The sequence below is a fragment of the Cupressus sempervirens genome, chromosome 11 (assembly GCF_028749045.1).
Source record: "Cupressus sempervirens isolate cs-2001-9-10 chromosome 11, ASM2874904v1, whole genome shotgun sequence".
NCBI classification, from domain to species: domain Eukaryota; kingdom Viridiplantae; phylum Streptophyta; class Pinopsida; order Cupressales; family Cupressaceae; genus Cupressus; species Cupressus sempervirens.
The window spans coordinates 33712444-33734585 of record NC_143128.1 but is presented as its reverse complement, the minus strand read 5'-3'; the positions used below and the strand labels follow the sequence as shown (position 1 = coordinate 33734585).

Below are 22142 nucleotides of genomic sequence, written 5' to 3'. Positions count from 1 at the left end.
CACATATGTAGTAAAACCAAATAAGCATAGCCACATACACACATATGCATTATTTGGGAGATCAAGTGGCTTGGCCAAGCACTTATAAAGCCAGATTTAACTGTAGACGAAACAAGAACAATATGTATCCATTCTATAGAACTGGCAGATAGAAGAAACTAAGCATGAAGTATCCATTCTATCTTTCCCAAAACTGCTACATTGCACCGAGCCATGAAGGAAATTACATGTTTATATGTTGATTTACAACAAGAGGTTTGTTTCAATACTAAAAATAAAAAAATATCTCATATGTTCATTTTCTCCTTATGATACAGTCAATCTTAGTATTGCAGAAAGAATACTCTTGCAACTAAAAACACATAAAATGTATACCATTCTATTCTTATGGTTCAGCCAACACTTAAATGCTAAAAGAATGCTCTTGCAACTAAAAATAAAACATTAAATGTATACCCATTCTATTATTATGGTTCAACCAGCACTTAAATGTTGAAAGAATGCTCTTGCAACTAAAAATAAAACATTAAATGTATATTCATTCTGTTATTATGGTTCAACCAACACTTAAATGCTGAAAGAATGCTCTGTAACTGATCAAAACACACATAGGATTGTTCCTGCCCTAAGGTACAATCAGACAATACCTAGGATCCTATAGGTTCACATGATTATTCAACAAGAAATTATACAATTTAATCATTATACCCTTAACTTTGTCTCCAAACATTCTACTAGGCATGCCTAGGGTCTTCGGTTGTCCTAAATTGTGAATTGTGGAACTTCATAATGCCCACAATACAAAGCAGCTACCAGTGCAACACAATGGCTTTAGGTGAGGTGTAAAATCATGAACGATCAATTCATATGTATGGTTATAGTGTTGACCCTATATATATAATCTCTGATGTTTGTAGTTGTTTCCTTGTGGTTTTGAATCATAGGTTGCAACAACTTGTGGAGAAAAAGAAATAAAAAGGAAAAAAAATATAGCAGATGGAATGAAAAACCTTCCAAGCTAGACATACCATCTAAAGGAGCTTCACTACCACAATACAGATGTCTCAAGAGGAGTGACACAAGTTAATACTAGTTTATCAGGAGCTAACATAGAGATCATGGACCATCTACTTTCCTATGTGCCATTATCTTTAAATGCACTTACAAGACATGTATGTTACAACTGATAAGTGAATCATAGGTGGCAATGAGGCAACGAGAAACTAAGATCTCCAACGCACAACTAAACATGGAAATAAAAGGAAATGTATAGAAAAACTCTCCAAGATGAGATGGTTTTCAAATTGATGTGTTTGGATTAAGAGTTTGAGAGGACATACATTCTTCTTTATTCTCTATACATTAAAAAAATAGAAAGATCATATTTAGCATGCATCGATACAACAATGATTCCACTACTTTATTACAAAACCATCTAAAGAAAGAAAGAGTTGTACAGTCTGAGCGTTGAATAGAGCAATCAAAATAGAAGGAACCTGGCTTGAATGATGACTCTATTCAATGATGCCTCTGCTCAGTGATGCCCTCCCTTCCTTCAATCCCTAGTTGCCGATATTCCCTATTTCACCCCAACTCCTTTTCAACAATCCCCAATTGTAACTAACCTAAACAACTAAATCCTTGTGCGGTGTTTTCCTTTGCAATTTATTTATTATTATTTTTCTTTGAAGTTAAAATAATAAAACATGTAAAACATTGTCCATGGCACATGTATGTATTAAAATCAAATTCTACGTTCCTATCAAGAACTCAAAATGAGACTTTTGTTTGTATATCATAATAAAACATCCAAAATCATCCATTAGCCATTTAATATATTCACATTCTATCTACACATCTTCAAATATATCATCTATAAATCAAATGAAACATTTAATTTTCATTTTGAACTTTCAAATTTAACTTCAATATATGTAACGAAAAAAAAGAACATAACAAATAGCATAACTTTTACGTGATGTGTCTGTGTGGCAACATGAAATTTGATGCATCCCCTTCTAAGAGGCTAGCCCTCTCTACCTCAACTACACTCTCATTATGACAATCCCTACATCCACTCAGGCACTCGCAACCAAAACCAAGTCAGTATCCATCATAATCAATATATCACATCTTAATTACATCATCATTAAGAAATAAAACATTAACATAATCACATTGCTATTGAGTCATGACATTTAAGAACACATCTTATGACATCATCATCATAACATAATAAATAATTCATTTAATTTTGGTATGATCTAAGATGTTAACTTTCATTTATCTTAAATTAAGATTAATCCATCTTTGACCAAGGCAACATTTGACTATTCGCCACATAAGCAAGAAAAGAAAATGATTCTAGGGCAAGACAAGAAAAAGAATATGTCTTTGAGACAGGTGGCTTCTAAATATGGTTGCATAACACTAATTCTGATGAGTGCAATTTGAGAGTTTCCAAGTGTCCCTTTCCTTTGGTGTAGAACTTTTTATATCTAATCACTTACCTTTTACTTTCTCTGCATTTTTCCTCTTCAAAGTGGTTAAAACATCTTGCTTGGAATAAAGTGGCTAGGTGTTATTTTATAGCATCTCCAAGTGTATAGAGATGGATTATTACTTGTAACGCCCCGCCAAGGGATCCAAAGAATTAACCTAAAGTTTCACTAAGTTTGGTAGCATTTTTTTTTTAAAAAATGAAAGTAAATCCATCTACATCATACACATGATAGCAGAAGCAATAGCAACAATTCAAGTGTAAGTAAACATGACATACATAACAGATTACATTCTTCATGGATCCCTTAACGTTGAATCACATCAAAATTAACTATTAATGATTCCATCTAATACTACATCCAAATAAAATAATAATGAAAAGTCCAACGTTCTTAAATTACATTTTTGATTGCTTGATCATCCACTATACATGCCACAGGGTATGAAAGACATAAAAGAAAATACATACGTGAAAATAAAGTACATCATCTCAATATAATCAATGATACAAATTCTATAAAGTAAATAAAACCAAACACCATACATGTTACATCATCATTGAAGATATAAACATCCATCATAAAAGATAACCATATATCAAACATAATTACCTAAGTGCACGGTTCCTCCCAACCATAAATAGCATCATTAAACCATCATGGGCCCTAGGCATCCCTCTGTGCATAACATTCCAAATCACTGAAGATATCATCGATATTAACATAGTAGGAATGTCACTCCTAATACATACTACATCATATGCAGAAAAAAAATCTAACATGCAAAGTAAAGCATAAGATAACATCATCTAACATATGCAAATCATCAATGTAAGGATATGTGTCCACCATCATAATCCATGAATAGAATGAAGATAGATTCCAACAAAGAATTCATCAGCCACAATGTCTCAAACGGATCTCAAATGGTGAGAGTGGAAAGGCACTACCACCCGACCGCGTGGAACCTAAATGGTCCACTCCCACTGCGTTGAGGAGATAATCTCAATTCCTAAACAGGTTATCAAATCACATAACAAAAATACTCTCTAAGTCGAGGAATCCTAAAAGTTTACTAACTCAAAGGTTTCAATCAAAAATCGACATCTAATCCTAGAGGCACAACAAAGACATGTAGGAAACCTACTATGCAAGCAGGAAATTGTCATCGCATGGATCATGCTAGAGTTACCTTGGTAGTCTCTCAATAGACCCCGATCCCCTAGTGATCCCTATGAAGCCACTAGTATCCTCTCGTACTGACGAGGCATACTATGGAATGCAAGGTCGCAACCAAGCGTTCTCTCTACTCCCATCCTAGTTTGTACTAGCACTCAAGGCATGGGCGAGAACAAACAATTATCTTTTTAGGTTCATTAAGTCAGTATTAGGTGTAATGTTTTCACTTATTAAAACAACTTACAATGAGTTACCCTAGAAGCCTCTTAGGGCCCCGGCCCCCATTGCAAGCCACTTCCCAACACTACAAGTAGATAACCTACCCTAAGCTCATGAAATCACAAATCACAAAATCATAGTAAAATCACCTCAGTCCTATACAAGCGATTGAAAAGCATCAAAAGATAATCATAATAACCACATCAATTCTCCACAAGCAACTGAAAAGCATCCAATGATAATCATAATAATCACAACAGTTCTCTATAAGCAACTGAAGGCATCAATGATAAATCACAAATATCCATCGGTTCTCAACGAGCAACCATAAAGTATCTCTTGAAAAGTAATAATGATTGAAGAATCCCAAATGGTCAAGTCAAAACATGTCACAACATGACATCATCAATATCAAAACAAACACTTCAGTCCCATTAAGACGACTGGAAAGTAACCCAAGTATAACTGATCGATGACTCAAAATGGTTAAGTCAAGTGTCTCATACACATAAATCTCAGCTTCACACAAGAAGACTAAAAAACATCAACGAACGATAAATACAAACATCTCATAGAGCATGCCATCACATTACCATGGTTGGGTTTTAAAAGAATCGAGACCAAATAACATCAACGTGCCATCGCATTCACATAACTCGCAAGCCTCTGGTAGACATCCTAACTAGTCAACACTCTAGGACCACCCCAAAATTCCAAATAGCATAGAGAATCACAAAATGCAAGCACATGTGTTGGTTAATCAAAACACCTAGTTGAGATAAATGTAGGGTTTCAATTTCATTTCCTAGTGTATTTTAAGTGTAAGATTCTGTGGTCAATCCACTTGTCCCCTCACTACTACATTTGACCTCATTTTTCGACCAAAAATTTTGACCATCAATTAAAATGGTTTAGGTTGGTCGGATTGTAGAAGGAATTAAAAAAAATCTAAGCCCATGTTGGTCAAAATTTTGACCAACTCGTATTGGTCAAAATTTTGACCAACACGGGCTTAACTTTAAAATGAAATATCATTTTTGATTTCATTGTTGTGCAAAGGAGATGGAGCTACAAAACCTTTCTTTCTCGCCGCCAGCTCCTCATCTGGAACATTGGACTCTCCATCTCTCGCATCCGGCTCTAAATCTGGCGAAATGATTCCTCTTGATCATCTGTACCTGGACCTCATCGACTGGTTGAGGTAAAAGGTTTTTTTGTTTGCTCCAGGTCCCGATATGTATTACCATATGGCTATGGCCTTCCCATTCGACTTGTGCATGCATTCTGAAGCAATAGATATTGAATAAACTGCCTGAGTTTGCACCAGAGTAGGGGGAGATGACACCATCTACAGTTGCCATTAGCGATCTAGTTGATCAAGAAAATTTGTACGCTAGCGTTCTTCCCTCTGCATCCTCGTGCCCATCTACAACCCTTACATCTCTCCATCTCACTAATTCAAAATTTACTGCACATTTTGTAGATGGAAAAAGCTAGAGGTTGTATGCTAGGAATTAGTTAAGTGGGGAGAGTGTCTTACTATTGATTGAAGGGTTGAGAGAGAGTGGGGGAGTGGGATATAAGTGTCTTGGAGATCATTTTACCAAAGGGCTTTGTTAGGTAAGGGTTCATGAAAGTACACTGGAGGCGCATAACAATATGTGGAAAAATGGAACTTTGTAATATATTAACCAAGTTTTACCATGCTTAAAGCCAAAAAAATGATCCATGTTTAATTTACGCTCATCTTGACAAATAATAATATTTTTTTAATCTATTTTAATCCTCAAAACATGGGAGCCCAGTCCAATGACATTATTTTAGTTCGTTAAAGGATTTTTTTAAACATTTACCATTTGCATGTACGAGATTTGTTTAGTTCTTTTTATAATTATTAATTTTTTAACCTATGCAAATATATATTTTAATTTGTAATTCGTATTAGGGTGTTCTTATTGTTGGAAAATGAGAAAATTGTCCTAGAAGATGGGTAGAGTTAGGATTCCTCTTTAGGAGCTGGTTGGTATTTTTGAGTTTCTAATATCTATCAAAGTCAGCATACTCTTACTCTGTTAAAATACGTGGTCGAGTTTCTAATCTTTTTGGCAGGGGCAATGACTTTTGAAGTGGGTTGTTGGAAAAGTTGAGGGATGTGATTTAATGGAAAGGTTGGGGGAACTGAAGCATATAGTGTGTTATATACCAAATATCATCCGTAGTTAGAAATGGAACTTATTGAAATACAAGATGAAAGGGACAACTTGAAGGTCAAAGTTGGCTAGTGGTCTTCCCAAAGGAAGTGTGCCGATGGCAAATTCTCAAACCTTTTAAGAGGAGCAAAATAAGATAATTACAAATTGGAAATGTCAAACACAATGTTAGAGGGATTATCATTGCCTATATTGAAAATACAAACTCAACAAGGGGATCATGTAACACGACCAAATAATAATAACAATAAAAATGACATAGGTGGTTTTTCTGCACTCATAAACTTTTGTGACACATTTTTTGTGGTTCATCTGTGTAGTTTTGAGTTTTGGGTCATATTTGACAAAAAAACCATCTCTCACAAGGCCAGATATGGACGTTCATATATAATAATTAAAATGTTACTCGTGGTGTTTATGCAGTGCATCAACTTATATGATATGGTATTTTGGCTTTCTGTGTAGGTTTGAATTGATCTTAGAGTCCATGTCTCACAAGAACCCATCTCTCAAGAGTTCAACATGTCTTATGTAGATAATGTACTATTTTGTTTCAGGCAATTTTATTTACTGGGTTTCTGTTATAGTCATCCTTGTTTAGCTTCTATTATGCCATACATAGAGCATTCAGAACATGTTGTGCAAAAAATATATCACAAATGATAATAGTAATAAACATTCCAACAGTGCTACATTAAATAAGAGCATTTAGTTGTGAGGAAATCATGGTTCCCAAAGACTCAGGAAAAATTTTGCTGACCTAAATTGACTTGGGCTCAGCAACTTAAAAAAAGATTTACATTCAAAACTTGGTAAAATCTTGGAAATAATTTGGCATGCATGAATTTCTCCTACATAGATGCCAAGTACTCACCCCAAGTTGCTCTGTAAACTCACCGTAAACTCAATTCAGTTGGATATATCCACTTTAAATCGGTTGACAGAAGAAGTCACATTCATTGAAAGCCCATATAAAATATACATTGTTAATCTGGCAAAGACTGTAACCACTGAAACCCTGAAAAAGAAATTTGCGGAGAAGGGGAATGTTTTAGATGGAAAATTCATTTGTATACTGCAAACAAGAAAGTCATGTGGCTATGGATTTGTTTCGTTTCCATCAGAAGCTAACATGGAGGCTGTTATTTCCTCATTTAGTAGTTCGGTTAGCTTTCAAAGTCCTTACTTAACCTTGCACTTATAAGAGTCAAGTTCATGTTTTTTGGACTAATCAATGAATTTTAATCTTGAATTACATATTAGCGATACAATACATAAGAGCAAAGAGACCCTTCACATGTTCACTACATTTAACTTTACAAGGTTGCTGATAAGTGTTGCAAACCCATTAGCCATTTCAATGCCAGCCATCCTTCACCATACATTAGAATCAAATGTCAAAAATCTTTGAATTGAGTTTTGTCTTAAAAAAATGGCAATAACTCAAGAACTTAATCAGTGCTAAAACTGCACTGTTTGTCCGTTTGTTACTATCTGTAAATTTGAGTTGTCTTTTAAAAATGACAATAACTATCAATAACATGATCAGCACCATATCTGAATTGTCTGTCTATTTATTACTATCTTGTGCTTGATCACAAATTTTGAGGAAAATGGATGCAACTTTCACTACTGCCAAACTTATGTATTTGTGGAAAATTGGACCCAATTCCCTAATTATCCTTTTTTGTGTAATGAACTATCACTCCAATTTCATTCTAATAATTTGATCTGGCTTTGTGCAAAGGTTTCCCCCTCCCTCCGATTGAGTTCACTCCTAAGCTTGATCTTCTTGTGACCTGAAGATCCATTTGAAGCCACAATGCAAGTTTTGGAGAAAATCTGTGGTATAGCTAATTTTTTCTGAAATCCATGGTACCGCAACATGATTTTCATGTATGAATGTTATAGATGGCCTTTGGATTTCCAATTCCTAGTTTTGGCCTATTGTTTCCAATAGCAGCACCTTCAGGGATTATTTTCAAATAATATTGCATGGTCATACCAACATTTTGGTGGAATTTCAGCTAATTGCTACATTCAACTTGATTTTGATTTTGATTCTGCATTCAACTGATGTATATCCTACCTTTCCATCATGTCTGATGTGAAATTTTGGGCATTATATTCATTTCATGAGTATTTTAATGGACTCTGGTGAGTATTTTAATGGACTCTGGGCAGAAATTATGTGGAATTTCTTGGTATTTACTCTTTAGTATAGTGGATTATAGGTATCTCCCTCAATTTATTGTACAACATAGCTATGCTAGATTTTTTAATTTCACATTGATGGATTGCACAACATCCCCTTAAATTTATCCATGTGTAATTTACTAATTTACAGTGGTATTTAATTGCATAAAGGAGCCTCGTCTAGGATTTATTTCTGGCTAGATTTCAGACCTTGTTTTTCTTAATGGTTGCTACTAACTCAATCTTCAATAAAGTAGTATATTTTGTGCCATGATAAACACTACCTATTGATGCATTTGGTTTTTTGCTCCAGTTATTTTATTGCGAGTTGTGTCTTAAAAAACATGGGAGTTGTTTATGATCAGTGTTAAAGAATGATGAGTTTCATATTTGAACATTTTTCTTAACCTGTGTTTATAGTTCTCTTAAACAATTTACTGAACCATGTGCAAAATACAATCATTCATGCTTGCAATAATGCAACATAAAGTAGAACTAACAAGAGGATGGTATACAAAATAGAACTGAAGTTTAGGACACCTAGAAAATGAAAATTTTAAGACCGATTAGTGAAATCAAGGACTGCAGTAATATTCCTTCATTTATGAAACCTTTTTTGAGATAACTCACTTGGTCTTTCAAGGACGAACCACATTAGGAGCTTCTTGATGAATATGATGTGGTTCAGTCCTTTCTTGCCTTTTAAAATTTTTTTCTTCTAAAATCTTTAAAATGGTTATATGATCTAGGATGAACGTAGTTCCACAACAATGCAAAATTATTTTGGATATCCTATTAAGCAAGCACAAAGTACATCAATTATCAACTCCGACAAATATTCATCTAGGGTCGTGAGTTTATGATTTATTTGCATATTGTCTTGTTAATAATCAATAATTGACATCTCTCCATTTTCTCTATCTATCTATCCATCTATCTATAATATTTTAATATATTTTGAAAATTCACACACACACACACACACACACACACACACACACACACACACACACACACACACATATCTATACTTTAGAAGTTAGTTTACTTCCGCCCCCAGCTGTCCCTATTTTTGGCTTTTTAGGAAATGTCTTGGAAATGCGTCCCTTGCCGTCCCTATCCTAGAAACCCATGAAACATAGCTTTCAACCCTATCCCATGCTAGTCAGATATGTATTCTTAACATATTATTCAACCCATCCAACATCTAAAGGTCCATGATTTTCCAAAAAGATTAGCCATGAGTAGATAATGTGTTGAATATTCAATCTTCATTTCCCTCCAAGGGAGGGGTTTCCTCCCTTGGATCTACTTATATACTCTCTAATGTTTGTGAGTCCCTTCTTCATGGTTTCCTCTTCCCATTTTTGTTTTTATGACTTCCTGCCTCTCCTCTTCTTCTGTTTGCCCATACCAAGTGCTTTGGCAGCAAATTGGCTTATACATCTTTATTCAATTGCTTTATTAGGTTCTAAATTACAATCTTGGTCACACTCCTCTGAATCGAATTCATATTCAGAAGACGCACACTCTGCCACAACTATTTCTGCAGCCACTTTAAATGCCTTGCAGGGATACCCATTGTCGACCTGCTTAGATGTGTTTCCAATTTTGTCTGTTGCACTTTCACCAACTTTTTGAGTAATTTTACATGCCATGTTATAATTATCATCTTGTCCAATTTTATCATATAATGAAAAGCACTAAGGTGCCTCATCCTCAATTGTAGGTTGAGAAATATTGTTTTCTCTATTTATTGGGATTTTTTGTGTTATTTTTCTGAACGCACTTCTTGGTTGGCGGTTTATGAAAACTACTTTTTGTGTGAGATTTGCTACCACATCTTTAGCAGTAATATCTCTTCACCTTGATTTCCATTGATTGTTCCCAGATCCTGGCCATAGTTTAAGTTTGATAATTCTAGTGACAGGGCTTATTGAGGTAAGTTTAATTCTGGCATATAGCGGTGGATTCTTTTTCTCCATGTCAATCCCAAGCACTTGCCTTAGTTTCAATCAATAAAATGGACCTAGTCTGGAGCCCAGTATTCAAAAGGTAGGTTGTAGAATCCATTCCAGAATATGCTTTCTAATGGTGCATTTGATGTAGGGTTGGAGTTCTTTTCTCACTTCTCTATGTGAACCAAAGAATCTCCAATCCACCAGGGGCTGCTTTCAAATAGTCAGTCCTTGCTTTTTCATATTGAACATCCAACATGATAATTTCCTTAGGGAGGAAGTATGCAAAAGCGTTGAATGTCCAAAGGTGATTGCCAATTCTAAACTTCTTTCGTACTTTCTGCACACCCACTAATGTTTCTTAACACTTCCATTGAGTTGAATGCATCTGCCAGCATATCAGTCATTGTCGAGACATTGACTTTTACATGGTGGAGTAGAGATTGTGGAGCCCTTGGAAATGTCTGAAATAGATACACATTTATCCTTATTTTTGTCCAATCAAATTTTGAATTTCTTTTTTCTCTGCACTGTGGATATTGTGCACCATTATAGAGATATCTTATTTATCATCTCATGTTTTTTGGGTATTTGTTCTTATCATCAATAATTTTACTTACAATTTGCAGATGCAAAAGAAATGATTCTAGGGAGAATGATAGAGACATTTCTTGTCAAAATCAGATTCTGGTCTTGAACAAGCTTAGAATGAGGTTGTTGCTCTATATCTGTATGCACTCAACACATGAACTAGCCAAGGCTAACCTCTTAAGACAATAAAAAATGAAATGTAGAATATTTTTCTTATACAAGATCCTTTTTGGCTGGAAGTCATGTCACTACCAAAATGTTATCAAAATTAAAATTATAAGAAGCAAAATAAATCATACAAAAGTTGTAACTAGAGTCGCTACTACACACCCTGTGCTCAGTACTGCTGTATTCAATGTGGATATAGTTCAGATACTTGTAGTTTCTGTATCCACATGTGCCCCCAAAAATACTAGATTTTCAGCTATATTAGATACATTGTTATTTCATTTTGAAAAAGTTTGACATGAACCTTTCTAAGCTTAATTTAAAAGCTTCATTGGTGCAATTTTAATTTTTTTTTGTTAGTTGCAAATTTTTTTTTTTTTGAGTTGAGACTATAATTTATTATTGTTCACCTAGATTTTTATTTTAAATTTTTGAATTTTGAATATATCTTGAATCTTTTCTTTGTTAATTAATACTGAAGTTCTACTGAATCTTATTTTAATTTAGATTTAAATGACATTGTATGATTTAGTTATAGGTCCTAGTTTGTATATTCTATATTGTTAAATCAACTTATAATTATTTATGTAGCACTTATGTGTTTAGTTTCTTTTAAACTAATGAAAATCTCTACTAACAAATTAGAAATCTGTGTTAAATATATTTCTCTGTCTTTTTCATTAGTAACGTATCCATATCAAGGTCTCTAAACATGGCTGTATCGGTGTCTGACACAATATTTGAATTTGTATCTGTATCCATGTCCATGTGACTTTGGTTGTAACCCCTTTTTAATTAACTCTTTTGCATGCAGTGTTCAATTATCATTTTTTTTTTAATATTCTATATACATTAGCGTATGCATTGTAATCTCAAATCTTTTATCAGAATATTGATAACTTAGATGTATTTCATTCTAATTTTGTTATCAAGTGAAGGGCCACTTAGTTAAACAGTGTTTCTAAATCACGATCAGGTTATTAATTTTTTTTTCATATATCCTGAAGCAACGATTCAAGCCAATTTTGAATCTTTTGTATATCTATGAATGGAATGTGAATTCTTATGACATGACTTATGTGTTATATTTAACAATTTATCAGTATGAAATCTGCAATGTTTCTGCTACAATTGTGGACACAAGATCGAGTACAAAAAATAATGCAGCATAAAGTAGAACTAACGAGAGGATGGTATACAAAATAGAACTGAAGTTTAGAACACCTAGAAAATGAAAATTTTAAGACCAATTAGTGAAATCAAGGGTTGCAGTAATATTCCTTCATTTATGAAACCTTTTTTGAGATAACTCACTTGGTCTTTCAAGGACGAACCACATTAGGAGCTTCTTGATGAATATGATGTGGTTCAGTCCTTTCTTGCCTTTTAAAATTTTTTTCTTCTAAAATCTTTAAAATGGTTATATGATCTAGGATGAACGTAGTTCCACAACAATGCAAAATTATTTTGGATATCTTATTAAGCAAGCACAAAGTACATCAATTATCAACTCCGACAAATATTCATCTAGGGTTTGATTGCTCATGGGGAAACCTAAAGGATTGACATTTATGATGATCTGGCTTGTCATAGTCTATGCTTGTATCCACTCTTTCTGGTATGTAGCCATTGTGTACTAGTAATTATACCTTTCTTGCATAGTCTTTGTTGCCTAAGATTTGACCACGAAGTAGGTAAAGAAAGTTCATCATAAGCACACTCAATAGTAAAACTTGGATTGCAAGTTCATCATAAGCACGCTCACTACTTCAACAAAATCAATTTTTGGAAGTTTCATTTAATGCGACGAGAACCCACCTTCTATTGGTGTTGGAACCTTCCTCCATTCGAGGCACTAGCCAATCTTCTCCCTCTACCCCCTACAATGACCCCATTGCACATTTTTTTTGTTTATAGAATTTATTTATATGTATATGCTTTATGGTTCTTCTTTGCCTTCATTCCTACCTGTGGTGTCTATGCCCATTTTGAAGGACCAATCAGTACTGGAGGATTTTGCTCCACTTGCATATATCTGAGGAATTCAAATCCCCATTTAGCTTCTTGTTTGCAAAGAGTGTCATTCTAACCTCTAGTAGTTATTTTAAAAGTCATTTAGGTACTTGAGGAAGCTATGCTGCACAACCCATATCACTCATATAATCCTACACTTGAAGGGAGCCCAAATCCACTTACCATGGGATTGTTTTTTGATCAACAGAACATTGACAAAACATATGTGTTAAACTTGCATATTCAAGAGGTTGATATAAGTGCTCCTTTAGAGTTATGTTGATGGTGTGAAACATTTGAACATTACCCATAAATACATTTTTTCAGTTTTAAATCTGTGGTATCTCCTTAAGAAGGCTTCTACTTCTTTTTTGCTTCCAGTCTAACCGATGTATCCAGTTTGCTCATCTTCACAAATTGCTTGAAATTTGAAATGGAATGACTGGGAGGCATTTATTCATTTGAGGTGGTTGTTGGATACATGTCTCATGATGATTTTGATGGATAAAGTTTGCAGATGGACACAAATTGGCACACAATACTTATGCTCCACAAATATAATGTAAACATGAGAGGTACATTACATAGCTACCTTGGTGTATTTATTGTTTTGCTCTTGGTCATGGAAGTTGTTATATTCTATATAAACTTTAATATCTAATTTCTTTTTTGTTTTCAATTATGAGCAGTGGGTCATTAACTTTGTTAGAAGTATAAAAGAAAAGGTCACTCCCTTAAGGATGACCAAAATGCCAAACTCCATTGTGATATTTGTCTTAATACAGACAACACTATTAATAGTTGTATAGCTTGTTATGAACTATCTAGAGGGGGACTAGAATGCAAAACTCCATTGTGGTATTTGTTTTCATATGGACAACACTATTAGCAGTGGTATAGCTTGTTAAGTACTATCTAAAAGGAAGTATCTGTACACAATCATCCCATTACACATTTTTTTGTTTATAGCATTTATTTGGTTGTCTATGCTTTATGGTTCTTGTTTGTCCTCATTCCTGCCTATGGTGTCCTTGCCCATTGTGAAGGACCAATCAGTGCTGGAGGGTTTTGCTCCAGTTGTATATATTTGAGAAATTCAAATCCCCATTTAGCTTCTTGTTTGTAAATTGTGTCATTTTGACCTCTAGTAGTTAAAAGGCATTTAGGTACTTGAGGAGGCTATGCTGCATAGCCTATATTTCTTATATAAGCCTACACTAGAAGGTGTAAAAGTTTAATAGGATCTTTGATAGAGATATAGTGATATCCTTTTAATATTAATATGAAAGAGAAGACACTAAAATGTAACTCTTATGGAAGACTGAAATAATTTTAGACTTCTAATATATGACAGTTATATGAATACTCAAGGTATTCTATATTATCTTTTACTTCCAAACTATAATTTATATTATGTAACTGAATTGAATGTAGACAAACTGTGTTGTAGATCTGATTGTTGCTAAGACTAATGCATTACCTTTTGTTATCGATGACAGTCTCCAGCGATCGATATATATATATATATATATATATATATATATATATATATATATATATATATATATATAAACATAGAGTGTCATCCATTTTAAGTAGCCCAATCATGATGGTCTAAATTCAAAGAGTCGGCATACAGTGCTAATATTTGGCCATGAAATCTTCGGAGAAATTTTTCTAGCATGAAAAAAACTCATAATTACCATATTTATCTAACTTTAGCTCCCTCATATTTCAAGTTTTAGATTTCTACGATTGATTAGTATGGTCCATCGCCTCTCTTTACAGACTTAAGAGCACAGATGATTTGTATTTCAACCTATTTGCAGAATGATGAGACCAAGAGCTCGACAACATCCTCCAAAAATGTCAAGCCCAAATACAAAAATCAATTCAAGACCATAAGCAAAAACTACTAGTAACTTGCTTGAAACATCTGTAAAAGACATTTTCTCATCTGTAAACAATAAATTGAAAATGACATTATCTCAGTGGCAATGTCGGTTTCTCAGACATAAACTGCTAAGGTAAATATCCTGTAGTTGGCATCTACCAGATATATCTCTCTTTAACAGTTTGCAGACATGCACACAAATAACTTGTATGCTCCAGCCTCTGACAATCAGTAGTAAGATTATCTTTTAAATTGACAGATGCTTCTACAAATCTGAGAAAATTAAAGCACACTTTTGAAAGCAAAGATCATCAAACCATAAAAAGGTAGGAATGTCAAAGGGAATCGTCTCCTTCTAGCTGTTGCTGTGCCAGATACCTTTCCCTCCACTCTTTCTGATACAAAGCAAGAATAGTTCCTTATTAAATTGTATTTTTAAAGTTAACATTATCAGATTTCCACGATCCACAATCCTAAAGTTGCATGGATATAGAGGGCATGCGAAGAATAGGTCAGAGCAGACCACATACCCATTCATCTATGACAAGCCCTTCACCAACAATTCGTGGAGCAGCATCTTCTGGATGTTTTTTCCATGCGTCAATTGCAGCCTTAGCTTCAGCCAATTGCTTCTTGAGCTTTTCCAACTCCTTTATAAATGTCAAAATTGAGGATAACCAATTCAGTACATTAATTTTCAAAATGTAATTAAAATAGTCTTAATGAATCATTTCACTAGGAGTGTTTATGCATAAAATCCAAGTTAAAATGGTCTTAATCTATTGTATGACCAGGGGATGTTTGGAATTTTGAACTGTGATCATGTCATGAGATTATTTTAAGCCAATTAACAGATTTCTACTTATGATTCTTCAAAATTTTCACTTACAGGAGTGGAACATTGTGGATCCAAATAAACAACGCGCAATATTTTCTCTATTGCTACTAGTTCCTTCTGCTCTTCAAACTTCTCACCAAATTCACAAAATTAGAATTTTTTTAATCTAGTAATAAGTTCACATCAATGTTCAGACCATGAAGAATATTTCTGCCTAACTAGCAGCTTCAAACAGATTCTACATTATGAATCATTTATGTGCCTTCTTCTATTTCTTTGAAAACAGAAAAGTTTACCAGCTCTAAATCATATTCCACTCTGTCCTTGACTTTCAGACTAACAATCTTGAACTTGTCTTTAACTTTTTTCTCCGGTTGTTTCTCAGACTGCTCAGGTGGCTCCACAAACTTAAATACTGCGTTGTACATGCTCCACATCACAATATAATCAGTATAATCAATCATTTTCAACAGAGTGTATTCTAATAACAAGCTGGATCTCTAGTAATAACAGAGAAGCCTCTCTAATATTGTTTTTTGACATCAAAGAGAACTTACCAGTTGCTATAAGTGACTCTCCTAGAGTAAGCATACCTCCGTAGAGTCATATATAAGAGAACTTGCTAGTTGCTATATATAATGGTAATGATGATGATAAAATAAATAAATTATAATTTGCAATATATAATAATAGTTAGTAAAAATGATAAATTTGTATTACTATTATATAAATTTCCTACCAAAAACACTATACAAGATGATGTAGATGCACTCGAAGCTCTCTGGGTCTATGGAACACTCCAAGCTATCTAGATTTTTTTTTGCACCTTATATGTAAAGAAGTTTGTGCACTAAGTATTCATTTGTTTGTATTTTGAGCATTCCACTAGTCTTTCCTAAGTATTCTTTACTCTCTGTTGTTCCTCATCATATCTAGCTCCATGCACCAATATTACAAACTTGCAAAAAACAACTATATTATCATATTGATTGCTGATTTATTTCTGAATATTGTCATTAGGGGAGGGCACCTCAGAAATATCCTCTCTTTGAGGAACACATCTCAGGAGAGGAGATGGCATTTCCTTGGCATATTGGCCTTCTGAGGATCCCCTCCTCTTAGAAATGATGAGATTTAGGGATCATGTATCCCTATGGAACACTGCTATCAAAATTACCTAAATTAGTAAAATTGCAAGGAATTTTAGTAGCTACTAGTAGCATTCCTATAAATATTAAGGTTGGCTATATCTAAGATGAGGAATTATGAGTGTTGGTTATGGGAGAGTCAATAACCTCTACCTATACATTAAAATATGGAGTACTATTTTATGACAATCAACCAGTGATATTGTCTAAATATGACAGTAAAAATGATCCTCTAACAGTAAAAATGAGCTTCCATAGTTGGAAGCACTGAGAGTGTTAGATCATTTGTACAAATTGTAACAAATTGTAAGACAAATTTCTATACTGATCGGATGGTATGAATTGCAAATAACTACAAGAAAAGGGGGTACAATTAGCACACAAGCAGCTTTAGTCATCTAGTAGTAGGAGGAAAGGATGTATAATCCATTACATTTACAATTTCACCCTCTTTCTTGTGTCATATATTATATTCATGGGTCAATGGGTTTGACTCAAAAAATGTACAGTTGAATTGTGATAGCAATATCAAAATTTGACTTGCTATGGAAAATATCTTAGGCTTATCTATTGATGAGCTCAAGGGGCTTTCTAATGAATGGTTCATAAGGCACAACACTTGTTGTAGGTTTTGCAAATGGGATTCCAAGTAGAGTGGTTTAAACCATGGAGGAAACTCCATAGTTAAGCCTTCTTGAGCTGGAGTAGTACTGGAATGGTTGAGCCTTTGAGCAAGTCGTGGTGCTTCATCTTTGTGAGCACTCCCTCAATGTAATTCCTTCAAAAAAAGAGTAGCACAAGAAATTTATTAAGTTTTGCTATAATCTATACAATATTTATTAATTATTAAGCATTATAGTCTTTCACAATTATTATCTCGAACGTGGATGATCTAATGAGGGTATTGAAACCTATGGATGAGAAATGACTGAGTGCTTCGTGGGAGCACACATAGGGAGACTACAACTTGAGTATTTGCCATTGTCTAAGCACGCATGTTGTTGATTAGCTATGCTGTAGAAAATGATGGGGACAGAAATTCAAACTGGTTTCCTAACAAGGTTGAGTGATTTATTAAAGTTGCTTTGACATTGATGTTCTGCGGAATAGTGCCAAGTCACTTGGATGTTTGAATTGATCTCTCTATTGAAGCATAATTTCTTAAGGACTTGTTTTTGAAGGGTGTAGATGACTCATACTTTTTAGTTCATTATGATGTATGTCAATGGAGGAAGTGCTAAGTTTTTGTCAACTCTTTTTAGATGTTTTAGCTTTTCTCCCTAATTGTGGCATGAAGTTAGATAAATTACATGTGGTTGCAGTACTGGATATTGATGCTATTGGCACATTTACAATGAGTCAATCAGAATTGAAGTATTTGAGGGAAGGTAGAATTGGAAAGCCTCCTTCAAAGGCTGGTTTTATTTTAAACTTAAGTGGTACAATACAATACCTCAGCTTTCTGGTATCAAATTCATGTCTCTGCTGCAAAGGTTCATTTTTAATCATTATATTCTTCTTGGATTAAGATTTGAATTAACTATTTAATAAATTTAAATATTTCAGCATAAACATGAGAGTCATTTTACTTACATAATAATTTAAACAAGTTATCTAGCAAAGTTTTGTTTTGTTTACATGCAGCTATTGATAGTCTTACAAGATCTATGGCTTTAGAGTGGGGGACAGATTATGGAATATGTGTAAATGGTATTGCATCTGGTCCAATTGAAGGTATTCTTGGAATGGACATACTTTCACCCAAGGAATTCCTAGGCGATCTTTGGAAAAACCAACCTCTTTATAAAGAAGGAGATAAATGGGATGTTGCTATGGTGATCATCTATTTGGCATCTAACACTGTTTAGTATCTCTTGAACCTATCTAATAATCAATATTCAAATCTCAGAGATGGAAGCTATTTAAAGAAAAATATTGTTTGGAGGGTTTTTTTTTTTTTAAATTTCTTTTCCATAGACTTGGAGGTATTTAAAAAGAAAAAATTAACAATTTTTGAAAATTCCATGGTATAGAAATTTGAAAATAAGAATAGTATATTAGTCATACAAGAATGCTAATAGTGAAGGTTCCCTCTAACAAAGGATCAGTCATACAATTGTTTATGTCCCTCTTAAAAGGTGTATACCTGATCGCTATAACTTTACATGGATTTCTGTATCATTCAAATTATTAGCTTGAAACATTATATATTCTTGTTTTATTTATTTTCTCTTTTTTGCTTTTAACTTGTATTGCAAAATTCTTCAATTTCTAAAAATTAATGGAGACATATCTCATACCAGAGATGTGTCCGTCTTTAAAACATGGCTCAGAAGGTGCAAGATGGCTCTCCCTATACCAGTGCCTTTTTCCTTAGTCTGGAACTCATTAAAATCCTTCTATCCTAATCAATTTTCATTTAAATTTTGGCATGAATAAGGTCTTTACATTAAAACTTAATAAGTGTACATAAACATTCAAATCAACATTTTCATCCACGCTCAGAGTGGTAATTAATCTACCAGATGAATTCTCACAAATAAGGGGCATTGACATGTTATTATATTTCTTTGAAGTGTTCATAATTGTAAACATTAAACATCTGGTTTTCTTTCTTTTCTTTACAGGTTTTAGGAAATTGTGCCATTGAATGCTGGGAACATATTGGGTGTAGAAGACAATGGTCCCGTTGCAAAATGGTTAGCCCTTATTCGCCATACATTGAACAAAAATACATTTTTTTCACCATATAGCTTGGATGGACCAAAAGATTCATCACTAGAACCTTGTAGTTCTGATTCTGATTGTGGATGTTCTCAAGAAAATTAGAATTATGCTTCTTACCAGAGTAATTCCTTCCAGACTTTGAAATTTCATATCAAACCAAACATTGAATTGATTAAAAATCCAACCTTGCTAATTGTGTGAATGTGTCCCTTTGGAAATAGATATCTCAGTAGACTACAATGCCTGGTTTGGATCAGTTTCATCATAGGACAAAAGTGATTTCAATGTAAGGCATTCCTTGTAATATTGGTGTGTATCTACAGAGTTCCATGTTTGTATTTTTATATGTTGAATCAATGTAATTATGCTGTAGCAGATTTGATGGTTGTCTCTGTTATTTCAGTGTGCTCTGTTTTATTTTAACTCTATTTTTACTGTGACTCTCCTGCATAATTCCTGCAAAGAAAAAGGTCTTAAGTACAAAATGAATTACTATCTCAGTATGAGAGTCAACTATTGGAGAAGGAAAATTCAGGTTGCCATGCATTGCTAAGAGATGAAAAGGTATTATTTTGGTCTATGAGTTTTAATATTGCTACTTGTGTGGGAGTTGTGACCATGCTTTTTAGTATTTTTGTTGCTTACAATCTTCTACTGTTTAGGGTTTATGGTGTGCCTAAAATCTCTTTTTAAACTAAAATGCCACTTTTTTCTTGATGTTGTTTCTAATGAAGTCCATTCTCTGTGTGAGAATATTAACCGGTTTCTCTTGTATGAAATTCAAGTTGCTTGTTAATATATTTTGTATAACAATTTTACTATAATTTTCATTTACAGAATGCTTCTGTCCAGGTGAAAGGCCCCCCAAAGAAAGACACAAGCTCTAAAGAATCAGACAGTGAAGAGTCTAAACAGGATATTGTACAAAAGGTAGATTTCTTAATCTCTTTGCAATGAGGATAATGCTAATTAACATACTAGTTTGATTCAAGTTGTTTTTATCTTTGGATTTTCAAAAATCCTAGGCAGAATGCCATGTCTATTCAGCAGGCATTTGATGCTTTTGAAGTATCACTCTCATAGTTGCATGCATTGAACTATTTGCATATGTAGATTATTTGAGTTTGTTCCTCAAGAGTGAAGAATTTTGTTGTTCAAATACTTTTTGCTTTGTAATTCCTGAGAGATATCAAGGCATCTATTTATGTGTGCTACTACTGGTTCAATTGTCAAAAAATATTCTTTGACAACTCTTATTTATTTACACAACTTCTTTTTTATTTTTTTCATGCCTGAATGCATGTTTTTTTAAACAAATATTATTAAAAAATTAAGTACACTTTGCTAATTGTTTACAGTTAAGTTAGTTCCTCATTTGAAATCACTCTATGGGGTGTAGTTGAAATTGTATTTTTAAAAACTGATTGGTATTTTCATTTTTTATGATGTCCATGACCTTATTCTTATTTTCAAACATTCTAAAGCAAAAAACTGAAAATATGCTAAATGTATAAGTTTTGACTCAAACCCTCCACACAGTAACGGGAACAACAACTGTGACTCTCATGTTTGGTAAGTAGAGTGGAAGCTTAAGTTTCTAATAAACTGTGTGCCACCTATATTTGTATATCTGACTTTTAAATGGACTGACTCTAATTTGTCTTATTTTAAAACAGGGGATCTCTTCCTGTCAAGAACATTCTAGGAAGATATGTAATGTGTTATTTGCAACCGTCACAATTGGGATCTGACATATACAGACATCATTAAAAATTTAGAGGCACGAGATTTGCCAGGATGTTACTAGACAATAGCTTTTATGACAACATGAATTTATTTTTGTGGAGAAAATCCTAGTAGTAGTCATGCATCATATGCAACCTTCAAATATTGGCAGGGACCTTGGTGGACAAAAAACTAGTGGTTGTGAGTATGTGTCATTGGAGTATCAATTCCTGACTGGGGTAAAGCTTCTTAGGAAAATGTTGTCTATAGTAAAATGAGCAATTGCAGACTTTGTAGACTCACTTCTCAGTCACATAATTTAGTGGTTGTAATTTCCCTATGTTTCTGATTACGAGATACTAGAATTCTTCACAATTCAATGAATATAGAAACTGTTTCTTGCATTAAAGTAATATTTGAATGATTCTTAATTCCAAATGCATATACAGTATGGTTCAGATCAAAATAATTATGATTGCATAACAATCAAGATGATATATATTTGCTATTTCTGATATACAGGAAATTACATGCAATGACTGAGGAAATTCTCAGTACCTTGTACTGTTCGTTGTGTCTGATATACAAGTAAAAATTTGCAAATATGCAAGCCGTCTCTGATATAATTTTATATTTATGCTCTAAATATTGTGATAAGTTGTCTGATATGACAATATAAATATACTCAAAGATGATGTCGTTTCTGATGGTAGACTTTATATGCCTACACTGAATGGGTGCCAAAGGCAATATGCTCTCTTACAGAGTGATCATT

General features: G+C 33.6%; 1 protein-coding gene across 1 annotated transcript; it reads right to left on the bottom strand.

Annotated features, from left to right (window-relative positions):
• Positions 1 to 15264: 15264 nt before the first annotated feature.
• On the bottom strand, positions 15265 to 16358 carry LOC149528106 (vesicle-associated protein 4-2-like). Its single transcript, XM_089810821.1, has 5 exons — positions 16325 to 16358; positions 16064 to 16182; positions 15819 to 15896; positions 15460 to 15579; positions 15265 to 15324 (listed from the first exon to the last, which is right to left on the bottom strand). The coding sequence occupies exons 1-5, from the start codon at positions 16356 to 16358 to the stop codon at positions 15265 to 15267; spliced, it is 411 nt and encodes a 136-aa protein (XP_089666947.1).
• Between the last annotated feature and the right edge of the window lie 5784 nt (positions 16359 to 22142).

What these genes read in the sequence shown, in the direction of transcription:
- LOC149528106 (XM_089810821.1), bottom strand. Translation starts at nt 16,358, where the DNA reads ATGCTTACTCTAGGAGAGTCACTTATAGCAACTG. An exon ending in AGAGTCACTTATAGCAACTG is followed by an intron (nt 16,183 to 16,324) that starts GTAAGTTCTCTT and finishes TGTACAACGCAG; the next exon opens with TATTTAAGTTTGTGGAGCCA. An exon ending in TGGAATATGATTTAGAGCTG is followed by an intron (nt 15,897 to 16,063) that starts GTAAACTTTTCT and finishes TTTGGTGAGAAG; the next exon opens with TTTGAAGAGCAGAAGGAACT.